Genomic DNA, 23,258 nt, shown 5'->3' on the forward strand with positions numbered 1-23,258 from the left:
GAGAAATCGTCATCACCTTCAGAAGGAGCACACTCCTTCAGAAACACTGGAATGCACAGTAGATCCTGAAAGCATGGATTTTGCAGACTTTGAGAGGACAAGTGCACAGGACACACCCGCCTTGATACAAAAAACACCTACACAGTCACATGCCGATCCTACAGAGGCCATCTCATCAGGGCGTGTACAGCAGTCACAGTCAACCACAGTGACCCGTTCAGGGAGAGTGTGTAAGCCTGTGCAGAGACTGAATTTACAATCCGGGACTGTCAAAACTTGAAAAAAAAAGAGAATGGAGGTTTAAAGTAGAAGTTCATGTGTCCGTATTTATATATATATATATATATATATATATATATATATATATATATATATATATATATATATATATATATGTATATGTATATATATATATATATTATTCACTGTTCGAAGAGGAAAGTATATTCAAAGGAAAAAAAATGTAATGCTGTTATGCATCAGTTTAAAGGACCCTATTGAAAAGTTATGTTATAAATGTGTTTTAAAGCTAAATATTCTTGTTTAGTGGATAAAGTGATTAGAGGAACACAGTTCAACCTCACTAAAGTTTTTGTATTTTGGGTTAAAAAAAAATGTCATGGATGTTGATTGGTTAAGGATGTTGAACAGGTGCAGTACGTGTTCAACACGCACGGTACGTAAGAGAGAGTAAATGAAGTGAAGTGCAAGAAAGAACACGTGTGGACCTCCTGATTTTTCATGACACAGTCCCCTCTGAAAGTATTCTTTTGTTTTTGCTATATACTGAAGACATATTTAAAATATTGGAACATGTGACTGACAGGTATTTCTTGTTGCCCAGGCGTGCCGCATTAGATTGATTGTTTAAAAAATTATTAGCGTTGAATGTCGTGTACTCTTGGTTTGAGCCCTCATCATTCAAGCATGGTGAAGGTAGTGTCATTGTTTGGGCTTGCATGGCTACTTCTGGAATGAGCTCTCTAATTTTTATTGATGATATAACTCATGATGGTAGCAGTAGAACGAATTCAGAAGTCTACAGAAACATTCTGTCTGCCAATTTACAGAGAAATGCATTCAGTCTAATTGGGAGGAACTTCATCATGCAGCAAGACAACAACACTAACCACACTGCCAAAACAACAAAGGACTTCATCGGGGGAAAAAGCGGAAGGTTTTAAACTAGCCAAGCCAATCACCAGACCTTTACACAATTAAGCATGCATTTCAACTGCTGAAGAGGAGACTGAATGGAGGAACCCCCCAAGACAAACAACAACTGAAAGGAGGTACAGTACAAAAGCAACCTACTGACTTAAGATAATCACCACTCAGATAGCGGAAATTTCAATCACCTACAATTCTTTTCAGAACTATAGCAACTCAGGCGATCACACCCAATGAAGAAACAATTTCCTGAGTTCAACTCTTTCCCGATGCTAAGTAGTCTAATGGTCTATTGGTCATATTTCAGGTGCTATAAAAGAACATTTTGGGGCACCATCAGCATTAGAACCAGCTGAAAGTGATTCAGGTTCATTTTTATAATTATGGGTTTGGAAGGGGTGGGAGGGTTAAGTAAGTAAGTAAGCTATAGCTTAAGAGCCCTAGTTAAAAGCCCTAGTTTGAGGTAAAAATGTTTGGAATAATGCGTTACATAATTATAATATGTTATTTTACCTGATTTTATGTAGTTATTTGTGATATTTCCCACATGTTCCTACTAATCTCATAAAATTATTAAGCAATTCCAAGATGAATTAATCTGGTTATTATATTTGAAGGTTCAAATGTATCTGATAACCTTTCTGGTAAAGGTTTCATTTATTCAAGTTGCTCCTTCTGCTTTTAGGTTATTGTTGGTGTAGTACTTGTCAGCTTGAATGTTGCTCTAAATTAGGTCTACTAGTTAGATCCCACTAGCTGGCTCTCCCCTATCACAGTGCTAGAACATGCTTCCTCCCAGACACATGAAGCCAACCACTGCATCTTTTGCTATGTTACAGGGCAGAAGAACACACTGGCTGCATCAGAAATCGTGTACTGTGACAGTACGTACTGCATTTGATTCAGTACCTACTGCTTGGCCGTTGATACAGTATGTACTGATCAGTATGTATGTGTGGTATGAATACAATCTGGACATACTACATCTGCCTTGTTGATATTGTCATGTGACCTACGACATCATAGTAACTGCAAAAACTTAAAGAGCCCACCAGATTTTAGTGGAAAAGTTTGGGGTGTACAAACTGTACCCTCCTGCGCAATATGTGAACTGTAAGAATCATGCCTTGAATTTGGCTATTGTCCACACTACGAAGCTCCCAGCTTTTCACAATTCACTTGACACAGTGAAAGAAATAGTGTCTTTTGTGACTGCCTCTCCGAAAAGACTAAACTGTTTTTTGAACAACAGCGAGGACAAAAAATGACTGAAGAAATTTTCTGACATGCAATCGTCCCAGCATGATGCATGTTTATCCCCTGTTATAAACAATTACGTGGACTTGTACACTACTTCTTGTCTACAATCAGCACCGGATTGTACCTGCAGTAACCCAGCAATGGCACCTAAAAGAGCAATGGAGTAATTCGACTTCATAATCAGTGTGATGAAGGCATTGTCTATAAAGTGTACCAAGAACAGCAAATTTGGTGTTTTTTATATTAGATCAGATCGGGTCCACTACTTTGATTAGACAAGTGGACTTTCAAGAATGCTGATATTTTGTATAACTGTTAGCACTATTAGATAACAAGGAGCAAAAGCAAAACATTACCAGCAATACAAAAATAAACTTCCAAATTACAACTTCCGCAGATCAACCATTGTCTGTAATGTGGATTGTAATGCAAAACTAATATCTACCTGTCGATGGAGTGACTTTCTGTTGTCTCCAGTGAGTGGACACAGAGAGGCACGGCTAGAGAATGAGCAGGATTAAATCAAAGTAAGAATGCCAAGTATTTTTCACTTTGTTTTCACACACATTGAAGACCAAATTAAATGCCTTCTGTACGTTCTGCTTAAAGAAAGTTGAGGATTTTGGCTTGCAAATGTGACATGAAACAAAAAAACATAATTATTCATATAGCACCCTTCATTTTATTACAGGAAATCTCAAGACATTTCACTTAACAGAAAAACAAAGGCAAACAAATTAACAAAGTGTGGAAAATACAATAACAATAACAAGCAGGACATATCTGTAGTGACATGTTATAATTAATTTGACACAGTTGGTATAACCAATTTAGTCAGATACTTAATTTTTTAAAAGGGTATATTTATAAAGGACTTCATTTTGGACCAACAGGAGTTTATAGTTTATAGCTGACCTGGTAATTCCAGCTATCAGAATCTCACAGTAGTCCTATCTGCAGTATTATACATGTTTGCTGTGAATTGATAAAAATCATGTTAGTGACTTTATTTTTGGAGGGTTAATTGATATACATTTATAGGCAAATTTACATGTAAAAGGTGGCAAGCATTACGTTGTGGAACTCCACCAACAATAATTTACATTTTGTACAATATAGTAGGATGGACAGTACCTATTTGTTCTATCATTAGAAAGTTTAGCTGCTGCATGAATTCTAAAAAGAAAAAAAGTCCTGAATGATCTAAAGTTACAAGTAACAGCAAGCATACATTCAGATAGTTTCATTAAAGGATAAATGTTAGAAGCTTCACTGGAATGTTTGACAAAGTAGTCTTGAGTCTGTTTGAATAATGTGAATGTCACATATCTACACAAATCCCTCTGGGCTACAAATTTCCTAGAAATGTTCCAAATACATGATATACACTGTGTTTTAAACCGCATCAATAATACAAAGTACACTTTGTGCAATTTTAAGGAAATTGGCTGGTAGGTTTTTCTAAATCTGCCACAGTCTTTCTGTCTGTCACACTTGCTTTGGTTTTTACAGAAAATCCCCTTCATTATACTTTTTGTCTGAAAAGTGGTTTATTATGGAATATGTTACTTCCTTTACTGATGCACAAACTTTTTTTTTTTGATGCAGAAGTCATCAAATAAACATCTTTAAAAAATTAGGGTGCCTAACACTTTGCACAGTACTGTAACTCACAGGCGGGTTAGATTGAATTTTTAACTGCTTCAAATAACCAATCAGACTTTACATGTTAAGAAAACAAACAAACAAACAAAATGTGAGCAAAAAAGGCAATCAAGAAAGAAAGTGGGTTTTCTTTTTTTTTCATATTTCCACTTCCACATAAGAAATGGCATGCTTTGAGTGAATGTAAAATATTCTTTATGCTCTGAAATATTCCACTAAACAGGTGTATTTCACAGGTGCATTTAAACAAAAACTGTAAACTAAAATTATATGCAAAAATGTCCATTAAACTAGGCCAACATCCTATGCACTTTTGAAAATAAATAAATAAAGGAAGAAAGAAAGAAAGAAACATTGCTGCATGCATCCGCACAACTGTTTAGTTTATTGACATTCTTAAACTAAATACTGGAATAATATTCTTAAAAGTATGCCTCTTTTGTTGGACATATTTGGAACATGAGAAGTTCTTTTTATTTTAAACATACATTTTCTCCTTTAAGTTTTCCTTAAAGTCACTCTGATTTTCCATCACTTTTGTACAAATACTTTAATGTTTCATCTGGCCATTCTTGCATTCTAAAAGGCCAAATGTTTTGTCCCCTGTTTGTTTTGTCTTCTTGTGACCTGTAAATCTATGATAGTGCGTCAATAACCAAATACATTTTATTCAGTCCTATTACCAGGGCTGTGTGTCTATATACACACATACCCACATGACAGTGAATTGTCCTGCTTCCTGCTCCCATAATGATACATCTGTGGCTATGCTCTGACTAATACTGACTAATTTGTTGGACTGTTGTTTAAAGGGTTTAGCTTCATTCACAAGTAATTGCTGTAGATTACTTAATATTGCTCACCACAGTGTTTGTGTTCATGTATGTTCTGTAATTATTTAGTAATTTTGTAATTATATTTGTGATAATTTAGCACACAGGCTTTTGCCAAGTCTAAATTTTATTTCTCTACCTGATCTAGTCTGAGTTTTCCTCTTTGCTACCGCTTACTTCTTGTTACCAAAGATTCTGCATTACAACCCAGGTTGGCAGACAATTATATCAATAAAAGACTGTTGTGCCTTCTTTTGTTTGCCTTCTTGTATAATGCAGTGAAGAGGAGGAATGCTGCAGAGAAGCACATAACTATTCATACATAGCACAAAAGTTTCTCTGACATTTCCTATTTTCTTTCTTTTCCACAATAACTCTTGCTTTGTACTTTGCAGACATATTTATATTTTGAATGTTACAACTTTGGCTGACCTTAATGTGAAATTATGAAAATTGCCATGCACAAGCCTATCAATTTTACAGAATTTGAACAGTACTTGAAAAGCTTCCATTTACAATGTACATTTCATTCATGAAATATAGATTGCAAATTGTGACATTATTTTATACTACTAATCTAATATCAACAAAAAAGGGAAAACACTGACATAATTGTCTTCACATAAACTGTCTAATGCATCTTGACATGAACATGAATTGATTTTTGTAGAATAAGGTGCAGTGCTTTGCAGTCTTTGCCCAAGAACCACACTCATACATATGAGTTGTTTGTTCTGCACATTCACAATACTTTTTGAAGATTGAAGACAATATTCAAATCCATCCTGAAGAAAAGGATTACGATAATTTCCTACCAAGTAGAGGGTGTGACCAGGCAAGTGTTCAGCATTTGATGTGTGCCACTGTCATAAGTTTTTCCCTTCGGATACAATTAGAAAGACCCAAATTTGAAATGGATTTGGTCTCTTCCAACATTTGTGCTCCTCTGGAACCAGACACTGACCTTGAGAGGTCTCTCATTCTGATAGAATATCAAAACCTTGCACCTGCATATACCACTGGTACAATAGAGATTTAAAGAATATTTATACCAATAGATAAATAAATGGTGGTCATCTGGTCATCCACTGATTTGGTCAATTAAGAAATACAGTGACAAAAAGACTATGGCATAACACACAATTTGAACCCATCAAAAGTGAAAACATAAAAAGTTTAAAATGTGCTAGGAATACAAAAAGCCATACTTTAAAATAGATTTTAAAGCATGAATCTTTCTGAAAAAGAAGCCAGGAATTCCTCAACATAAACAAAAAAATGGCCTTAGAAGGTGGTTGGCAAAATGTATACAAGAGAAAAGATTTTTAAAAGGGACAAAAGGCTTTATGTATTTCAGTTCAGCCTACTTTAAAATCTACTTGCACCAATATTTATCCTCACCATCAATGATGGGAATAATGGCCTGTGTGTGCAATACTAAATGTGACCTAACTGTAATATTTCTGGGTGGCATTTATGTATTGTATCATAACTACCATTTCTTTTATTTAATACTGTTAGAATGATTTAAACATACTTTTTTAAACTGACACTTCACATTTTATATTTCAAATATATACTTTTACAGGTTCAGTACATTCTAGTTATTTTCTAAGTTTGATAAGCTATGACACTAGATAAACAGGGAACGAAATTTTATAAGTTAATTATTTCAAATTTATAAACATACACTAAAAGGTATTTGGAGTTATATACTGTTTCAAGGCACTTCATAGTAGTTTTGGGGAGACTATCAAAAAATATCACTTAGTCACTCAGTAAGGATTCATACTGCAATTTGACAGTTAATTTTAAAAATTGTCATGTATGTAAACTCACCATCGATTTTATTAGGAATACCTGTACACTTGCACATTCATGCAGTTATCTGATCAGCCAATCAGATGTGGAAGCAGCGCAATGCAATGAGTGGAACCTAGAGAGGAACCTGATTTGGTCTTCTGCCGTTGTAGCCCATCCACCTCAAGGTTTTAGTGTTGTGTATTGTGAGATGCTCTTCTGCTCACCACAGTTGTAGAGTGATTATTGGAGTCAGTATAAACTTTCTGTCTGGTCATGCTCCTCTGATCTCTCTCAACAAGGTGTTTCAGCCTGCAATCCCTCCACACACAGGTTGTTTTTTTGTTTTTCACACTATTCTGTGTAAACTCTAGAGACTGTTGTGTCTGAAAGTCCCAGGAGATCAGCAGTTTCTTAAATACTCAAACCTGCCATAATGCCATGGTAAAAGTCACAGAGATCACATTTATCCCTATTCTGATGTTTGATGTGAACATTAAACATGAAACTCTTGACCTGTTTCTGCATGATTTAACGCATTGTGCTGCATAAATGAGCAGGTGTATAGACTTCCCTATTAAAATGATCAGTGAGTGTATATTTATTGAATATCTTTAGGCTACAGGCCAGGGTCAGTATTGGTGTGGAGTGGGGGTAGCATTAAGGCATTGGCCTGTTTTACTGTTAGTGTAACTTTAGTTGAGAGCATGCCCTGGTCCACCATGATGTTTTATGAAGTAGTACTGATTCTGATGGCACAGAAGCATATTGGGGATTTGAAGCCCTGAGTTAAAGTCTTGCAGATTTACATATAACCCAACATTTAACAATAGATCTTACTGTTATACAGTCTAGCAGGAGCACAACAGATGCTTGACTTGTTGAGGTCTTGTGCAGGCAGATGTAAAGTGTTGACAGAATGATAGTGGGTTAGGATGTGCTGTAGCACATGCTATTCTTCTGGTCTCCAAGTCAGCTGTCTTTCATACAGACTCAGAACATGATGCACAAACTGGTACTGCTCAGCTGTTTGAATCATGCCACCCCTATGAAAACAAAATGAAGAAGCTATTACATTAATTATATATAAATACCCTGTGTGCATATGCGTGCATGCACATACAAGGTAATGTAGTGACATATTATTCACAATTTGCATTTGCAATTATTTCATCATACAGCAATCATTCCCTTCTCGCCAAGCCGAAGAGTCATTCTGAATGACAAGGAACCCTGGCAAGGTTGATAAAAACTACAGTTCCATATGTAACTAGTGTTCTATTTCACCTCCCCTAACCGGGGCAGTTCGAAACATCTGGATAATGTATATCAACAATGTCATGATGAGGAGGACTCACTCTAGGACTCCCTAGTGACGATTTTTCAGTGCACTTTCAAAAACTCACTCTAGGACTCCCTTGAAAGGTGCTCAGAGATGACAGCCACACTGACACCACTGGAATGGGCAACGTTAACCTTGAGGCACCTTAAGTCCTTATGGGAACTAGAGAGAAACCATCCAAGGTGCTGTGGTCTGCTATGGCTGCTTCTTTTCCTTTGCAGCCAAAACTCAACAGACTTCTGAAAAGTGGTCTATATTTTTTTTCTTTAGTGACACACAAACAGTTTTTCTGTAACATTTATTAACTTGCACCCTATACCATTCATACTTGCACCTTCAAACAGACCACTTGAAAGTTAAATGGCATCAAACCAAACTGTTAGCATAGAATCCGGTGTGTACAAGGGTGCGGAGACAGACTTGGGAGGCAGGTGGAATTTTAGCAGAGTTCCGGACTTGCATTTATTTGCACCACGATTTTTCAGTGCACTTTCAAAAACTCAATCAAAAAGGACCAGTCAGCAGAAAAGGGGCCATTTCTAGCTTGCAGCTTTCACCCCATTCAAGATCAGCTCCCAGCCCTTGTCCGATGTGTCAGTCTGCTGAACAAAAGGGAGAGAAAATTCATGAGAATGCAACAGCTGGCCCTCACACAAACTGCTTTTACCTGACAAAAAGCCTGCTTGCACGGCTCCGTCCACTGGACCAGAAGTATAAGCCCAGATATTGTACTTCCACCTGTCCAATTGCACACTTCTTTGGATTTGCTGGGAGCCGTGTCTAAACGATTGAGCAGTTCATCAATGAGTGGCAAACTGAAACTCCTCCATTACTCTCAGGTCGAGCTTAGCCTGGAGTTTATCCTGAACCACATTTTTTTTGTGTTCATGTAACTGGTATGGGTGGCTGCATACAGCCACACCTGGAGGAGTCTCAATGTGGTGCTCTATGAGGTCTATGCAAGTGGGTAGAGGTGAAAATACATCAGAAAATTTCCCCTGCACCTGGCAAACATGCTCTCTTGGATGGTGATCTACACAATGGACCGGGGTGAACTATGCCACACTTTTTGGACTTATTTCCAGGTTCCAGCTCCTCCCTCTCAGGAACCAGAGCCAGAGCCACAGGAACCTGTTTTCAGGAGATTGAGGTGAGATTTCAGGAGATTGAGGTGGTATATGCATCGCCTCTATCTATTTGTCTGTCGACTTCTCCTTCTCACTATGTGACCTCACAGGGCCCTTGCCACCTTATGAGTGATTTAGAGCTCAATGTGGGTGGTAAAATGAGTACCTTATCTCCCTGTGCAAATTACTGCAGCCAAGTACCCCTGTTTTACAGCTGGGACTGTCATTCTTGGGCTGACACAAATTCTCCTGTGTTAGGTGATTTAAGGTGTGGAGTTTTGCTCTCAGGTCTAGAGCATCCCAATTTTTGTTTTTGCTTTAGAAGGTCCATCCTCCCACATTTCCCTAATAACATTTAAGACAACACAAGGCTTTTGCCTGTACAATAATTTGAATTGGGAAAACCCTATGGAGGCTTGTGGGACCTCTCTTACTGCCAACAACAGGGGTTCAAGCCACTTATCCCAATTCCAAGTATCATGGTAAACAAACTTATAAATCATATTTTTAATATTTTGATCAAACTGCTCAATCAGGCCATCCGTTTGCGGATGGTAAACAATGATGCAAATCAATTTAATTCCTAACAATTTGTATAGTTTTTATAGCTTTTCTGGTCAGTCAGGATCTCTTTTTGGATCCCGACTTGGGAGATAACACAGAAGAGTGCCTCTGTAACACTATGCACTTGCGCAGAGACACAGCTTCCAGGTTTTGCATTGCATAGTTCACTAAAACTAGCATAAAGTGATTCCTTCATGCAGTCCGTTCTAATGGCCCAAAGAGGTCCATGCCAATTCTTTAAAAGGGGACCTTGATCAATGGGAGGAGGTGCAATGGCACTTTTGGGGTGGCTGGCTGATTCACCAGCTGACATTTGCTACATGCTGCACACCACCTGTAAACATTGCTGTGAATGCCTGGCCAACAGAAACAAGCCATGAGACTGTTCAATGTTTTATCTTGCCCCAAATGTCCAGCCATGGGATTATAACATGAGCTGCATGGAATAACATAGCAAAGGCTTCCATGGTGGTGTCTGAGTCTTCCAGAATCTTGTTTTCAGCACCACTGCAGAACCCGGTGTGTAAGGGTGCGGAGGAAGACTCAGGAGGCAGACAGAATTTTAGCAGAGCTCTGGGCTTGCGTTTATTTGCACTGTGATTTTTCAGCACACTTTCAAAAACTCGATCAAAAAGGATCAAACAACAGAAAAGGGGCCATCACTAGGTCCTGGCTTTTGCCCCATTCAAGTTCATGCTCACGCTCCACGGCATGTGTTTGTGTGTGTGCATGTGTCTGTGTGTGTTGCACACTCTGCCTGCTATCTTTCTCTTTCTCTCTCTCTGGTTACAGCAGTGACCGAAGGCATAAAGGAACACACATAAGTAGACTGGTGGTAATGAGACACAGGTGAGAGTCATCACACGTTACCTGTTGGTTCAACTTACCTCCTCTCCATACACAGCTGACGCTCGACCCTGCCCCCGCTGCCACAGGTAGTATTCCAAACTGCATGGAATGACAGCCTTCTTAACTATAGAAAGGCTCTTACTGCTGCTAGAAAAGCATATCTTTCCACCCTAATAGAAGGTAACAAAAATAATCCTAGATTCTTATTTAATATAATAGCAAGGCTAACTAGGAACAAGAACACCACAGAAGCAAAAATAACCACAGTATGTAGTGGTGAGGACATTATGAATTTTTTTCAATGACAAATTAAGAATATTAGACATTAAGAGTATTAAAGATGGACAATCTGATAACTATGTAGATAACAATATACCATGTTGGTAGAGTGATTACAATCTTTTACTCCAATCCAACAACCAAACTAATTTCACTAATTTCTTCTTCACTAATTTCTTCACAAGTCATGAACTTGTGTACTTGATCCCATACCTACACATTTCCTCAAACAGATACTACCAGAAGCAATCTAACCTCTATTAAAAATAATCCTAATAATTCCTCCCTTAGCACTGACTATATACCCAAATCCTTTAAACTAGCAGCTTAACAAACCTGACCTCAAACCTTGTCAGCTGTGTCACTATAGGACAATATCAAAATTATTTGTAAGCATGGTATTAACTTCCACTGCTATGCCAATGACACACAGCTATATGTTTCAGTAAAGCCAGATGGAAAACAGCAGCTTAATATAGTTGAAGAATGTGTAGGACATTAGATACTGGATGCTGAGTAACTGTTCCAAGATGGCACCAAGCATGGTTGCCGTGTCACAAGCTCCCAAATAACTTTGCAGTTTTTAATTTATTTTTTATGTTATTTCTTAGTTTTTGTACGGGGCATAGTTTGTTTCATCACATATTAATAAACCTTAATGCACATTGGTGCCATGATCACACATCAGAGTCTGTTGCTTGCAATTCTTGTTTACTGGGACTAACTGAAACAGCTGCTTTTGCCCCAGGCATGTTCATACATAGACGCGGCTGAAGAAGAGGAAGGTGAGCCGGCATCTTAGTGAGGCTCAAGATTTTCTGCTCTCTCATGATCTGGAATTCCTCATGCTTTAGTGTCAACCATACTGGCTACCAAGGGAGTTTACATCAGTAATTATACTAACTGTTTACATCCCCCATGAATCTATACTATCATGGCACTTAAGGAACTGTACAGACCAATCAGTGAGCAAGAAACTCTTCACCTGGAGGTCACTACTATTATAGTCTGTGATTTTAACAAAGCAAATTTAAAACGGGATATCCCCAAATACTACCAACATCTCCTGCAACACTTGAGGAGACTGGACACTAGACCAATGTTATTCCCCTTTTTGGAATGCCTATACAGCCCTGTAATGCCCCTGTTCAGCAAAGTGGATCATTCCTCTATTCCACTCCTCCCTCCCTATAGGCAGAAACTGAAACTGGAAGCGCCTATCACCTGGAGTGTTCTGTGCTGGTCAGATCAATCAGACTCTGTGCCTCAAGAATGTTTTGATCACTGGGAAGAGTTTCGCTCCACCACAGACAACAACATAGACGAGATACGCAGATTCTACTTCAGGATTTATCAGGAAATGGATGGAGGATGTTGTTCTCACCAAAACAGTCCATGTATAACCCAATCAGATTAACAGCAGTGTCCGGGCAGCCGTAAATGCTCAAATTAGTGCTTCTGTCTCTGAGAACAGAGAGGAATACAAAAAAAGCCAGTTATATGCCTCGCAAGACCGTTACAACAGCCAAGCATGCATACAGAGACAGAGTGGAAGCTCAGTGTAACACCAGTAATCCATGGAGCCTATGGCAAGGAATTCAGACCATAAAGGATTTGAAAACCAAAGCCGAGCTGTGATCTTCCCTGCCTCTCTCCCAGACAAGCTCAATGCTTTCTATACTTGTTTTGAGGTTAAAAAAAAAACACTGACCTCTCAGTGAGAGCACCCACCATGGACACAAACAACTCACTATCAATCTCTGACTGGGAGGTGCACTGGCTCTTCAGATGATTAAATACCCACAAAGCAACTGGGCCAGATCAAATCCCTGAGTCCTCAAAGTATGTGCAGTGCAATTAGCTGGTGTGTTCAGTGACATTTTCAATCTTCCTTTAACTCTGTCTACTGTTCCTGCCTGTTTTAAAAAGTCAATCATTGCACCAGTCCCCAAACACAACAACGTGACTTGTCTAAATGACTGGCACCCTGTTGCATTTACTCCCATCATCAGTAAATACTTCAAGAGACACATCAAAGACATGATCTGCTCCATGCTCCCAACTACACTAGGGGCTCCACAAGGATATGTGCTACGCCCTCTCCTCTACTCCCTGTATACTTATGGCTGTGTGGCTGTGCATGACTCCAAAGACATCATTAAATTTGATGATGACACAGTGGTCATAGGCTGGAGGAGAGGAGGTCAGAGCACTGTCACAATGGTGCCAGGACAAGAGCAACTTCCTTAACTTTGGAAAACAAAAGAACTGGTCATAGACTACAGGAAGCAGGCAAAAACACACAGTGCACTCACAATAAATGGAACTACAGGTAGAACGAGTCAGCAGTTTCAAAATCCTCAGGGTTCACATCTCTTAGGATATCACATGGTACACACACACTGGAGCTGTGGTGAACAAGGCACAACAACGCCTTTACGACCTAGGGTGGCTAAGAGGATTTGGCATGAATTCGGTAGTCCTCAGGTCATTCTACAACAGTACCACTGAAAGCATCCAGCAACATCACCTGGTTTGGGAACTGCTTTCAAGTGCAGAGCTCTGCAGAAGATTCTACGAAAGGCTCAGTGCATCACTGGAGTTGAGCTTCCCTCCCTCCAAGATATCTACACCAGAAGATAATAAAGAGGACTTCGAGGATCATGAAAGACCCTAGCCACCTGAGCCACAGTCTCTTTTGACTACTACCTTCTGGTAGACTATACTCCAGCCTCAGATCACACACAAACAGACTCTGGAACAGTTTTATCCCACAGGTAATATGGCTGCTTAATAATAACCACTCATACAACTAAAAACATTTGCATTATCACTCAACATTTAAGACTGTTACAGGGTGTCTAATTAGACTACACTACTGCACTTTGCACTTTAACTGACTGCTGATAACTGCTCTGTGTATATACTGCATTGCATCCAGAATGTCATATTTGCACAAAATAAACACTGCACATTACATATATTCATATATAAAATTTTTCTATTTTAATTTATTCTATCCTTATTCTTTAAGTATTTTTTGTATTTAATGTGTATTTATATATATATATATATATATATATATATATATATATATATATATATATATATGCGTATGTATGTGTATATAGGTACAGTCATGGGGAAAAGAAAACACACCTTCATTCACTTCTAAGTTTTTATTTATCTGGGGCTAAATAACAATTGGGTGGTCCTCACCAACTTCTATATATGAACAAATAGCCTCAGGTAAAAAAAAATCAGAACAGATTTCAATACATAGACATTTTTCCCAAAAAGTAAAGCAACATTCAGAAACCAGGTGGGAAAAAAAAGTACACCCTATAATTCAGTAACGTATCTACCTTTATACACAGTAAGTGTGTGAACAGTGCTGCTTGTGTTGCCTCAGCTTCTGCGCGTGCATGAAAAGTCATGTGCCAAATATAAAATATAAACCAAATTTAAACCAGGCTCATCTGCTTTGCGTCAACCCATATCACACCTCGCCTGTTTGGATTACTTTCCTATAACAACACAACATTTCCCACTAGACTGGTAATCAGTGCAAGGAATATTCCTTTGTTTTTAGTCACTTACATTACACATACGTACATTCCCCTCCAAAAGTATTGAACTGAAAGTATACACTAAAGGCATTTGCGTTTGAGATCAAAAGATGTATATGAGACAATGGATCAGAATTTCATTTCCTGATATTTACATCTAGATGTGTTAAACAACTTAAAACATGGACCACCCAATCTTTATTGGAACAAATAGTCTTTAAGTAAATTAAAGTCAATAATAATTTAACACACATATCCCTTGCTTGCAACAAGTGCCAGTGTGTAAATGCTCTGGAAGTCGAAGACATGCACCATGTGTTAGCTGACTTGGCACTGACCATCTTAAAGAGGCAGAGTCAGACCTGTGCTCTGACTGCGCACCAAGCTGATGGATTTGGGCCTGATGTGGAGTTGTGTATATATATATATATATATATATATATATATATATATATATATATATATATATATATATATATATATGTATATATATAATATAAGCCAAACCCCAGGGCCTTAACAACTTGCTGGACATAAATGCTCACATCCGGCAGTGACTGATAAGCAAAAAGTTGAGAAAGTCACTTTCTAAGAATATCCATGACCTGGAAGCAGACATAGCTCAGCTAAAACTGATGATTCTCAGAGACACAGTTGAGAACTCATGTCCAACATAGGCCTCTTTATAGGCAAATAGGTCATTATCATCATGGAAAATCCCCCTAGATGCTGCTGTAGACAAAGCATCCTCTGAGTGGGAGGATGCACTGTCTACAGCAGTCTGTGGGAGGTTTTCAGAATACTGTAACAGTATCAGAATACTGCCACATTTTGACTGTGCTACTACCAAGTAGCAGCAGCGTTTCCAACACAGTAGGTGAGATTTCTTATACATATAAGAAATTTCTATAATTTCTAACATTTCTATAGAACTACAATTTCTTAACCATGCTATAATACATGGTTAAATTTAGATTTTCACCTAGACTATGTCATGGTTGTGAGTCCTGTATTATTTCAACAAGAGGTAATAAATAAATAAATAACAAGGTCTGCTTCTGATTTTATCTGTGGTTCCATGAACCCCAGATAACAACCAGGGTTCCTATACATTCAGATCAAAGAAATGATGGCTGTATGATAGCAACATTTAATGCATACTGAGTGTAGGTACTATGCATCCACAGATAGGGATGACCCTTTAGTTAATGTACTTTTTACAGTAACCAGAAGGACGCAACTTGATACTTCATGCAGGTCAAGCACTCAAAAGGGCCTATGAGACATTGTCTCATGCTATCTCTGTCTGACCCTCACAATTCAATGCAATTCAATTTTATTTCACTTTTTGCAATGTACACTGTCACAAAGCAGCTCTACAGAAATCCAGATATTAAATTTAAATTGATCCCTAATAAGCACACCAGAGATGACGGTGGCAAGGAAAAAGTCCCTGAGGCGACCCAGAGGAAGAAACCTTGAGAGGAACCAGACTCAAAAGCAAACCCATCCTCTTCTGGGTGACACTGTGATCATAAATCATTTCTATTCTATAACTGTGTACTAAAGATTAAAAAGAACTTGAGTATGACCATCATTAGGGTTTTAACTTTAACTTTGTATCAAACTGAAGTTATCAACTGTTAAAGGATTGAGACTTGAGTGTAAACTGTTCTTAGAAATTGCAGTCTTTAGGCTATCCAAGGAAGAACATCCACAGCCATCTGCAGGGTGTCCATATGGTACCATCCACAGTAACCCCATGGTGATCTTTAGGCTATCCATGCAGGGCTATCCTCAACAGCAGCAAATGATTTTCAGGTGATGGAGGCTCCAAGCAGAAGTGGGGCATCAGGATGGATCAGGCAGGTCTGGAGGGCAGAAGGAGTCAGGATCATACACATATCACTCTTGCAGATGGACCTCAAAGAGAGGAAAGTCGCAGCTCTTTGGGGTTGACCCTTGTGGTGGGACCACAAAGAAAGGACAGCTTACATCGCTCATCAATGGAAAATCAAAATTTCACTCAGCGACAACTTCATTGGATGGCTGGACCTGTGCAGGTTATAAAGCCGACTGAACTGCATCAGGGAGAGTATCCATGGATCACCCCACAAACTAGGCATGAATGATGTATAGAATTTTTTAATTTTCATTATCCCGATGAGTAAGTTACACGATGAGTAAGTTACACGATGAACACACTCAAAATCAATTACATTAAAAAGACACTGAAGTTAATTAGATGCTGAGAGCAGTATAGACTCTCCGTTTCTTCTCGCTGGGCAGAAAAAATAGTATAGCTTAATATTGCGGGTGCATAGTCTCAACTGTTCTGATTTTGAATCTGTAAACTGTAGTTACAATCAGCATTCTTTTAGATATAATTCTCCCCTTCCTCTTTGATCTTTCTCTTATCTTTGTACATGCAGAGCCACTCTCCAATTACTAATACGGTCCCTCAGTCTCAGCTTCCAATACTGAAAGAAATTTACAGATCTCACTGCACCCTTCAAGCCATTAACGTCTCCAAAAAACCGACCCAACTCGACCCAGCCCCCCCAGCTACAGCATTTTCAATAGTCCCATAAACCCAGACTGAGGAACAGCTTTCCAAGAGCTGTTACATTACTCAACACTCAGCATTTACTAGATGACTGACAAGAATGGAACCCAATGTAGTCTTCTGCTGTTGTAGTCCATCCACCTCAAGATTTGATGCTTTGTGTATGCTGAGATGCTCTTCGGCTCACCACAGTTGTAAAGAGTGAGTTACTATATCCTTCCTGGAAGCTTGAACCAATCTGGCCATTTTCCTCTGACCTCTCTCATCAACAAGGCATTTCTACCCACAGATCTTTTGCTCACTCAAAATGTTTTTGTTTTTCACACCATTCTGTGTAAACTTTAGATACTGTTGTGTTTGAAAATCCCAGGAGATCAGCAGTTTATGAAATACTCAAAACACCAACAACCATGCCATGGTTTAAGTCACAGAGATCACACTTTTTCTTCATTCTGATGTTTGATATGAACATTAACCAAAGCTCTTGACCTGTATCTGCATGATTTTATGCATTGTGCTGCTGCCAAATGATTAGCTGATAAGAAATCTGCATAAATGAGCAGGTGTACAGGTGTTCCTATTACAGTGGACGGTAAGAGTATTTGATACCTCTCCACAACCAACTATGTATATACAGCCCTCTCCTGCACATGCACCTTTGTACTTTGTCATTACTCTGTTACTTTATTTTTCCCCCGTTGTACTTTCTACTTCATTTCTACTTATCTATGTTTTACTGAGGAAGAATAGCACCTATCATGGCTATCCAACATGCATGGAGTCTTTAACATCATAATTTTTCTCCCTATTGTTCCTTTTCCACATTCCAAGAGGCACAGCCATGTATTTCATGTGGTAATACATTTCCACATGGACACACAAACTTTAGAGCAGGACACACATCCTCACGCACAGATTTTCTCTCTCTCTCTTTCCCTTTTTGTCCCTATTTAGAATTAGGCATTCTTAGTAAAGTAGCTGATTAATGTTTTTCTTCTCTTCACTGGGTTTCAATAAATTCCATTTTATTGAACATTTTATTGTCTTGTCTTAGTTGTTACCTTTCAAGAAGCAAAACTATTCAGAACTAATCCTTCAGAAACCAAGTCATTGATTATTATTTCTCTCAGATAAAATTGAGGCTTTAATCATTTTGACTTATTTGAAAGGTTAATTTTAATTAAAATTTTAATATTACAAAAGTGGATGTTTTATGTGAGCGATTAACTACTGAGACTGATTATTTTATGAGACTGCTTAATTAAATTTACAGTGAAGCACCTTCATTGCTGGAATGTGCCTTGCATTTCTGGTGCTTCCAGTATAAATAGATCTATTTCCCCTACACTCGTCACATATAACTTTGTGCACGAGAAGGTATCCAGGTGTTACTTACATCCTTATGCTGTGCCTTGCATTTTTGTGGTATGAATGATAAAAAAAACAACAGACCAAGGGGACAAATATTTTTACCAGAGCACATGCTAAAATGTGTGGGCTAGATAAACAATGCTAGCATGCTCTCTGTTTTCTGTTATTCCATTTCAGCCAGCTAAACTGATGAATTAGTTAATTAGTTGTTTAAACACAAAATTGCATCAATATGGTTAGACATTGTTAACTAATGCTTATGATAAAGCCAGTCATCCCACCATACAGAGATCTCACTAGAATTCACACTGGGATGATTCCTCTTCAGGTGCTCACTCATATAAGTTGTACTGCTGTGCCACGATAACTCATGTTTGCATAGACTGCACTGAAGATTATTCTTTACACAAACCTTGGATGTTGTATTTTTTTTTAGATATTTGGTTTCATGTTTTCATTTGTAAATTAATAGATAGTATAGATAGATAGTATGAATAGATAGACAGACAGACAGACAGACAGACAGACAGATAGATAGATAGATAGACAGACAGACAGACTGGCAAACAGACAGATAGATCGCTTGAGAATCAGCTGCACATAAAGAAGACCAAGAGACAGTTGGGTGATTGTATTGTCAAGCACCTTGATACCATAAGAATGGAGTTCCAGTGGCAATTCACTTCAACAACAATTTGCTTCCCTCACCATGAAAATTACTCTAAATGGGGGCAGTATGCTAATGAATTCTCTTTCAGTTCCAGCTTTTAAATCTTCACTACTGCTATTACTAAGCTAGTATGTCCAAAATTTTCCATGTTTTTTTAAAATCCAAAATATATTATTTTAATATTAGTTTTTAAAATATAAATATTTTGGTTATATAAAGGTAAGTAGTTTCTCTAATTGGTTTGCATCGTTGGAAATTTTTAATCACTGTGTGTCATGAATGTTAATACAATCCAAATATACCTGTCCAAACGTAATCGGCTGGTGGTTCTCAAGATGTCCACCACTCCTTCTTGTCTAAGCTGCTCACACAGGATAGCAGTGGCAATGAAGCAGCCAGTGCGGCCAATTCCTGCACTGAGAGGAATTGTGCAGTGACCTTGAATAGGTTATTATTATTATTATTGTTATTATTAAAAATGTAAAGTAATAATGTTTATGCCAGAATAGTGATTAATAAAAGTAGATAAACTCAACTTGATAAATCTCATAGGATACTGACAAGAACACTAATACATTACATACACGAAGTGGACAAAATTTTTCAACAAGGAAAATCCCAAAAAAGGATTGATTGCATTAGTGTATGTGCCTACTCATCTAAAAACATTTTAAATAAATATTCCTTGCCTATTATGCAGATATGCAGAACAACTGTGAAATATAATTATTCCCTGCAAAATTACTTGCATTTTAAACACTTGGCAAGAGATTTTGAAGACTTATTTTCATTTTCTCTTAAAATACATTGGTCTGTATCAGCATGGTCACATAGGTGGCACAACGTGTCAGCTGCTACCCTTGAAGTAAGCTTTAGAGGTATCAAGTTTTGAAAAGATCCCTTGAGTAATAGGAAATGTAAAATAGCTACAAAGCAAAGATACTATTGTCATTATGTCCTGGTCAGGGTCACAATAGATCTGGTTGCAACACCTCCCTAGTTGTGCCTATTAAGCTAGAGGATGTACATGTATAGGAACAGGATCACTGAGCAGGCTGGAACTACTATTTACCTTAAATCCTTAAATACCTACTGTATATACCTTACTTTGCTTTTAAATACCTATACCCCTTATCTTAAATATTTACCTTTTTACCTTAAACTGAGCTACTGAATACAGTTAATGGCGCAACAAAATTATTTAACTTACATAAGCAGAGTAAGGAAAATGTCTACAACTAAAATATCTGGTCAATGAATAGAAAGAAATACAATCATGGGGACAAATAAAGTACACCCCCTTCGATTCTATGTTTTTATTTAGGGCACCAACTTATATACACATACAAATAACCTCAAGTGACAGAAAAAGCCCCAAGAGATTTCAATATGCAGTCATTTTTTGCAAAAAGTAAACCAACATTCAGAAACCAGATGGGAAAAAATAAGTATAAGTGTAATTTTGTAATGGAGAACCACCATTGGCAACAATAACTTGAAGTACACGTTTTCTGTAGGAGTTTATCAGTCTCTCATTTTGAAGAAATTTTGGCCCACTCTTCTTTACAACATTGCTTCAGTTCATTGAAGTTTGAGGGCAATCGTTTATGCACAGCTCTCTTAAAATCCTGCCACAGCAACTGAATGGGGTTGAGGTCTGGACTTTAACTTGACGATTCCAACACTTAATTTTTTTTCTTCTTTATCTCTTCAGACATCAATTTGCTGGTGTGCTTGGGATCATTTTCCTGTTGCATGACCCAATTTCCACCCAGCTTAAGCTGCTGGACACACGGCCTCACATTTGTCTTAAAAATATTCTGGTATAAAGTGGAGTTCATTGTTGTCTTAATGACTGCAAGTCTCCCAGGTTGGTTTTTGCTAAACATGGCGCTGTATTGATCCAGAACTTTTATGGTTTGTTCAGATGCAATTTTACAAACCTAAGTCATGCTGCCATATTCTTTTTGGAGAGGAGGGGCTTTTTCTTAGCCACCCTCCCATGAAAGCCATACTTGTTCAGTCTTTTTCTGCTTGGGCTGTCATGAACATAAACATTAAATGTCCTTATGGGGGTCACATGATGTTGGTTTATTTTTTGTGAAAAATGACTTCATATTGAAATCTATTGTGTATTTTTGTTATCATGTGAGGTTATTTTTTGTTTAATGAAATTGGTGAGGATCACACAATTATTATTTAGGCTCTGATAAATTAAAAAACAAACATAGAATTGAAGGAGGATTTACTTTCTTTTTCCCATGACTGTTCATTTCTTGAATTGAATGGCCAGTGGTTTTCCCTCTCTCTCTCTCTCTCTCTCTCTCGCTTACTATATATTGTAACAATATGTATACATATATATTCATCCAAAAATGATTATTGCCCGAATGCCTGGGGAAAGTAAAATGCTCTGGCAATGTAAATAAATGGTCTAATCCAATTGCTCGTCCAGTCAAAATAAACAAATTGCAATATTTGTTGCCCATCTCCTGCACAGCAAGGCATGCAGCAAAATGTCAAGAAAATGGGAGTATGAGGCTTGACATTCCAAAGCCTTTTCCTTCATGAAAAAATTCCCTGGTTTGATTTTGACTCTCCCATACCAGAGATGATTTGAACAGTTTGTAGGGCTTACCCTAAAAAGGCAGGTCTTTTTTTCAACACTACAACTTTTAGAAAATAGTCGCTTGAGTTCCATGATAAATTGCTCTGTCTTCTCGTATGTATGGCATTAAAGGTGGTAGCTAGCCACTAACCTGTAGCCAACACTCTACCAGTGTAGCTTGCTGGTAAGGTAACATTCCATAACTATGCATGCTAATGCTAACATTAACATTACTGAGGAAAATCAAGTCAGATTGAAGATGTAAATTATCACTTTACTAAGTGAATGTGCAAAAGCTTAGAGGGCCTGCTATTCGCCACTTGCAACTAAGGTTGTAGATGGATGGCTCCCTATAGAACATAGGCCAATAAGGCTGTAAACCTGTGCACTCACATGATACACACCTCTTGCATACTATAACTTTAAACTTTATTTAATTTATTAAGTTAATGTTACCACAGTGAACTGAAATTGAAGTCATGAAAGGTGACTTTTGTGTTTTGTTACAAAACCTTTCAGCAAAGTGAAAATAAGTTGAGAGAAAGTACATTGTGATAATGTACACTTATGTTAAGAATAAATTATATTAAGAATAAACTACAGAGATTAGATTTTAATTTATTATTTAAAAATGCTGTATAAATAACACTTTAAACTACAAAAATTTGTTTGGGATAGTAGAAATTTGGTTCAGGAAAGTGAAGTATCAGGTCACTTGCCTGAGTGGACAAGTTGGAAAAAGTTAATGCTGAAAAAATTCTGTCTACTTTGGACAAAATTACATCATAAATGAATATTAAAAATTTTAAAGAAAATATGGAAACTGCATAAGTCTGACTGGCATATTCATTCACGGGGAGCAGAAAGAGAGGGTGAAAATACATCCCAGAGGTCTAAAGTCTTGCTGTACTTCATGAAAGTAGATGAGAACAATTCCTGGTGCAATAAATGCCTTAACCTAGTAGTCAAGAAGTCAGGTAACACTTCAACCCTGATGAAAAAATTGATTAAATAATGGATAAATTCGGTGCCAAACGTACTACAACCAAACACAGAAACAAAGGTTTTCAGTGATCAGCTTTCTGAATGTTACTTTTGCAAAAGTAAGTTAATAAGTATTGTGTCTGTAATTTATTCTCAGCATGTTTCATAAATAGTATCTTGAATGTTTCAATTTCATATTGTAGGTGGGAGCTCTGAGCTAATATAGTCACCCACAGGGAATCCACATCTTTCACTATAGCAAGTATATCAGGTGATAGGAGAGAGAAATGTTACAGAACAATAACCAAATTTATTGTTAATGAATTACAGCCCTATTGAAGCTTTAGGTAGGCTAACTAGTGGTGTTTTAAGGTTTTCATTTGACTTTATTTGACTACTATATATACATATATAGAGTACTGTGTAAAACGTAGGCACATGTAAAGAAATGCTGTAGAGCAATGATGCCTTCAAAAATAATTAAACTAAATGTTTCTACATTTTTTAAAAAAAAACTATAAAGAACAGTAAACAGTAATAAATGAAACAAAGTCAATATTTGGTGTGACAGCCTCTTGCTTTAAAAAAAATAGCAGTCTTA

General features: G+C 37.6%; 1 protein-coding gene across 3 annotated transcripts in view; it reads right to left on the reverse strand.

The window, feature by feature from the left end:
• Positions 1 to 953: 953 nt before the first annotated feature.
• Positions 954 to 23,258, reverse strand: part of ptpn5 (protein tyrosine phosphatase non-receptor type 5) — a 147,911-nt gene continuing 125,606 nt past the window's right edge. The window contains exons 11-12 of one of the 3 annotated variants that reach the window (XM_053229282.1): positions 19,368 to 19,481; positions 954 to 7,774 (exon numbers count right to left, since the gene is read on the reverse strand). In XM_053229282.1, coding sequence (XP_053085257.1) covers positions 7,681 to 7,774; positions 19,368 to 19,481 — 208 coding nt within the window. In that variant the 3' untranslated portion in view covers positions 954 to 7,680. The remainder of the gene's footprint in view (positions 7,775 to 19,367; positions 19,482 to 23,258) is intronic. The other 2 variants (XM_026946680.3, XM_053229280.1) reach the window with 2 other exon arrangements.

Source organism: Pangasianodon hypophthalmus, chromosome 25 (genome assembly GCF_027358585.1).
Source record: "Pangasianodon hypophthalmus isolate fPanHyp1 chromosome 25, fPanHyp1.pri, whole genome shotgun sequence".
Classification (NCBI taxonomy): domain Eukaryota; kingdom Metazoa; phylum Chordata; class Actinopteri; order Siluriformes; family Pangasiidae; genus Pangasianodon; species Pangasianodon hypophthalmus.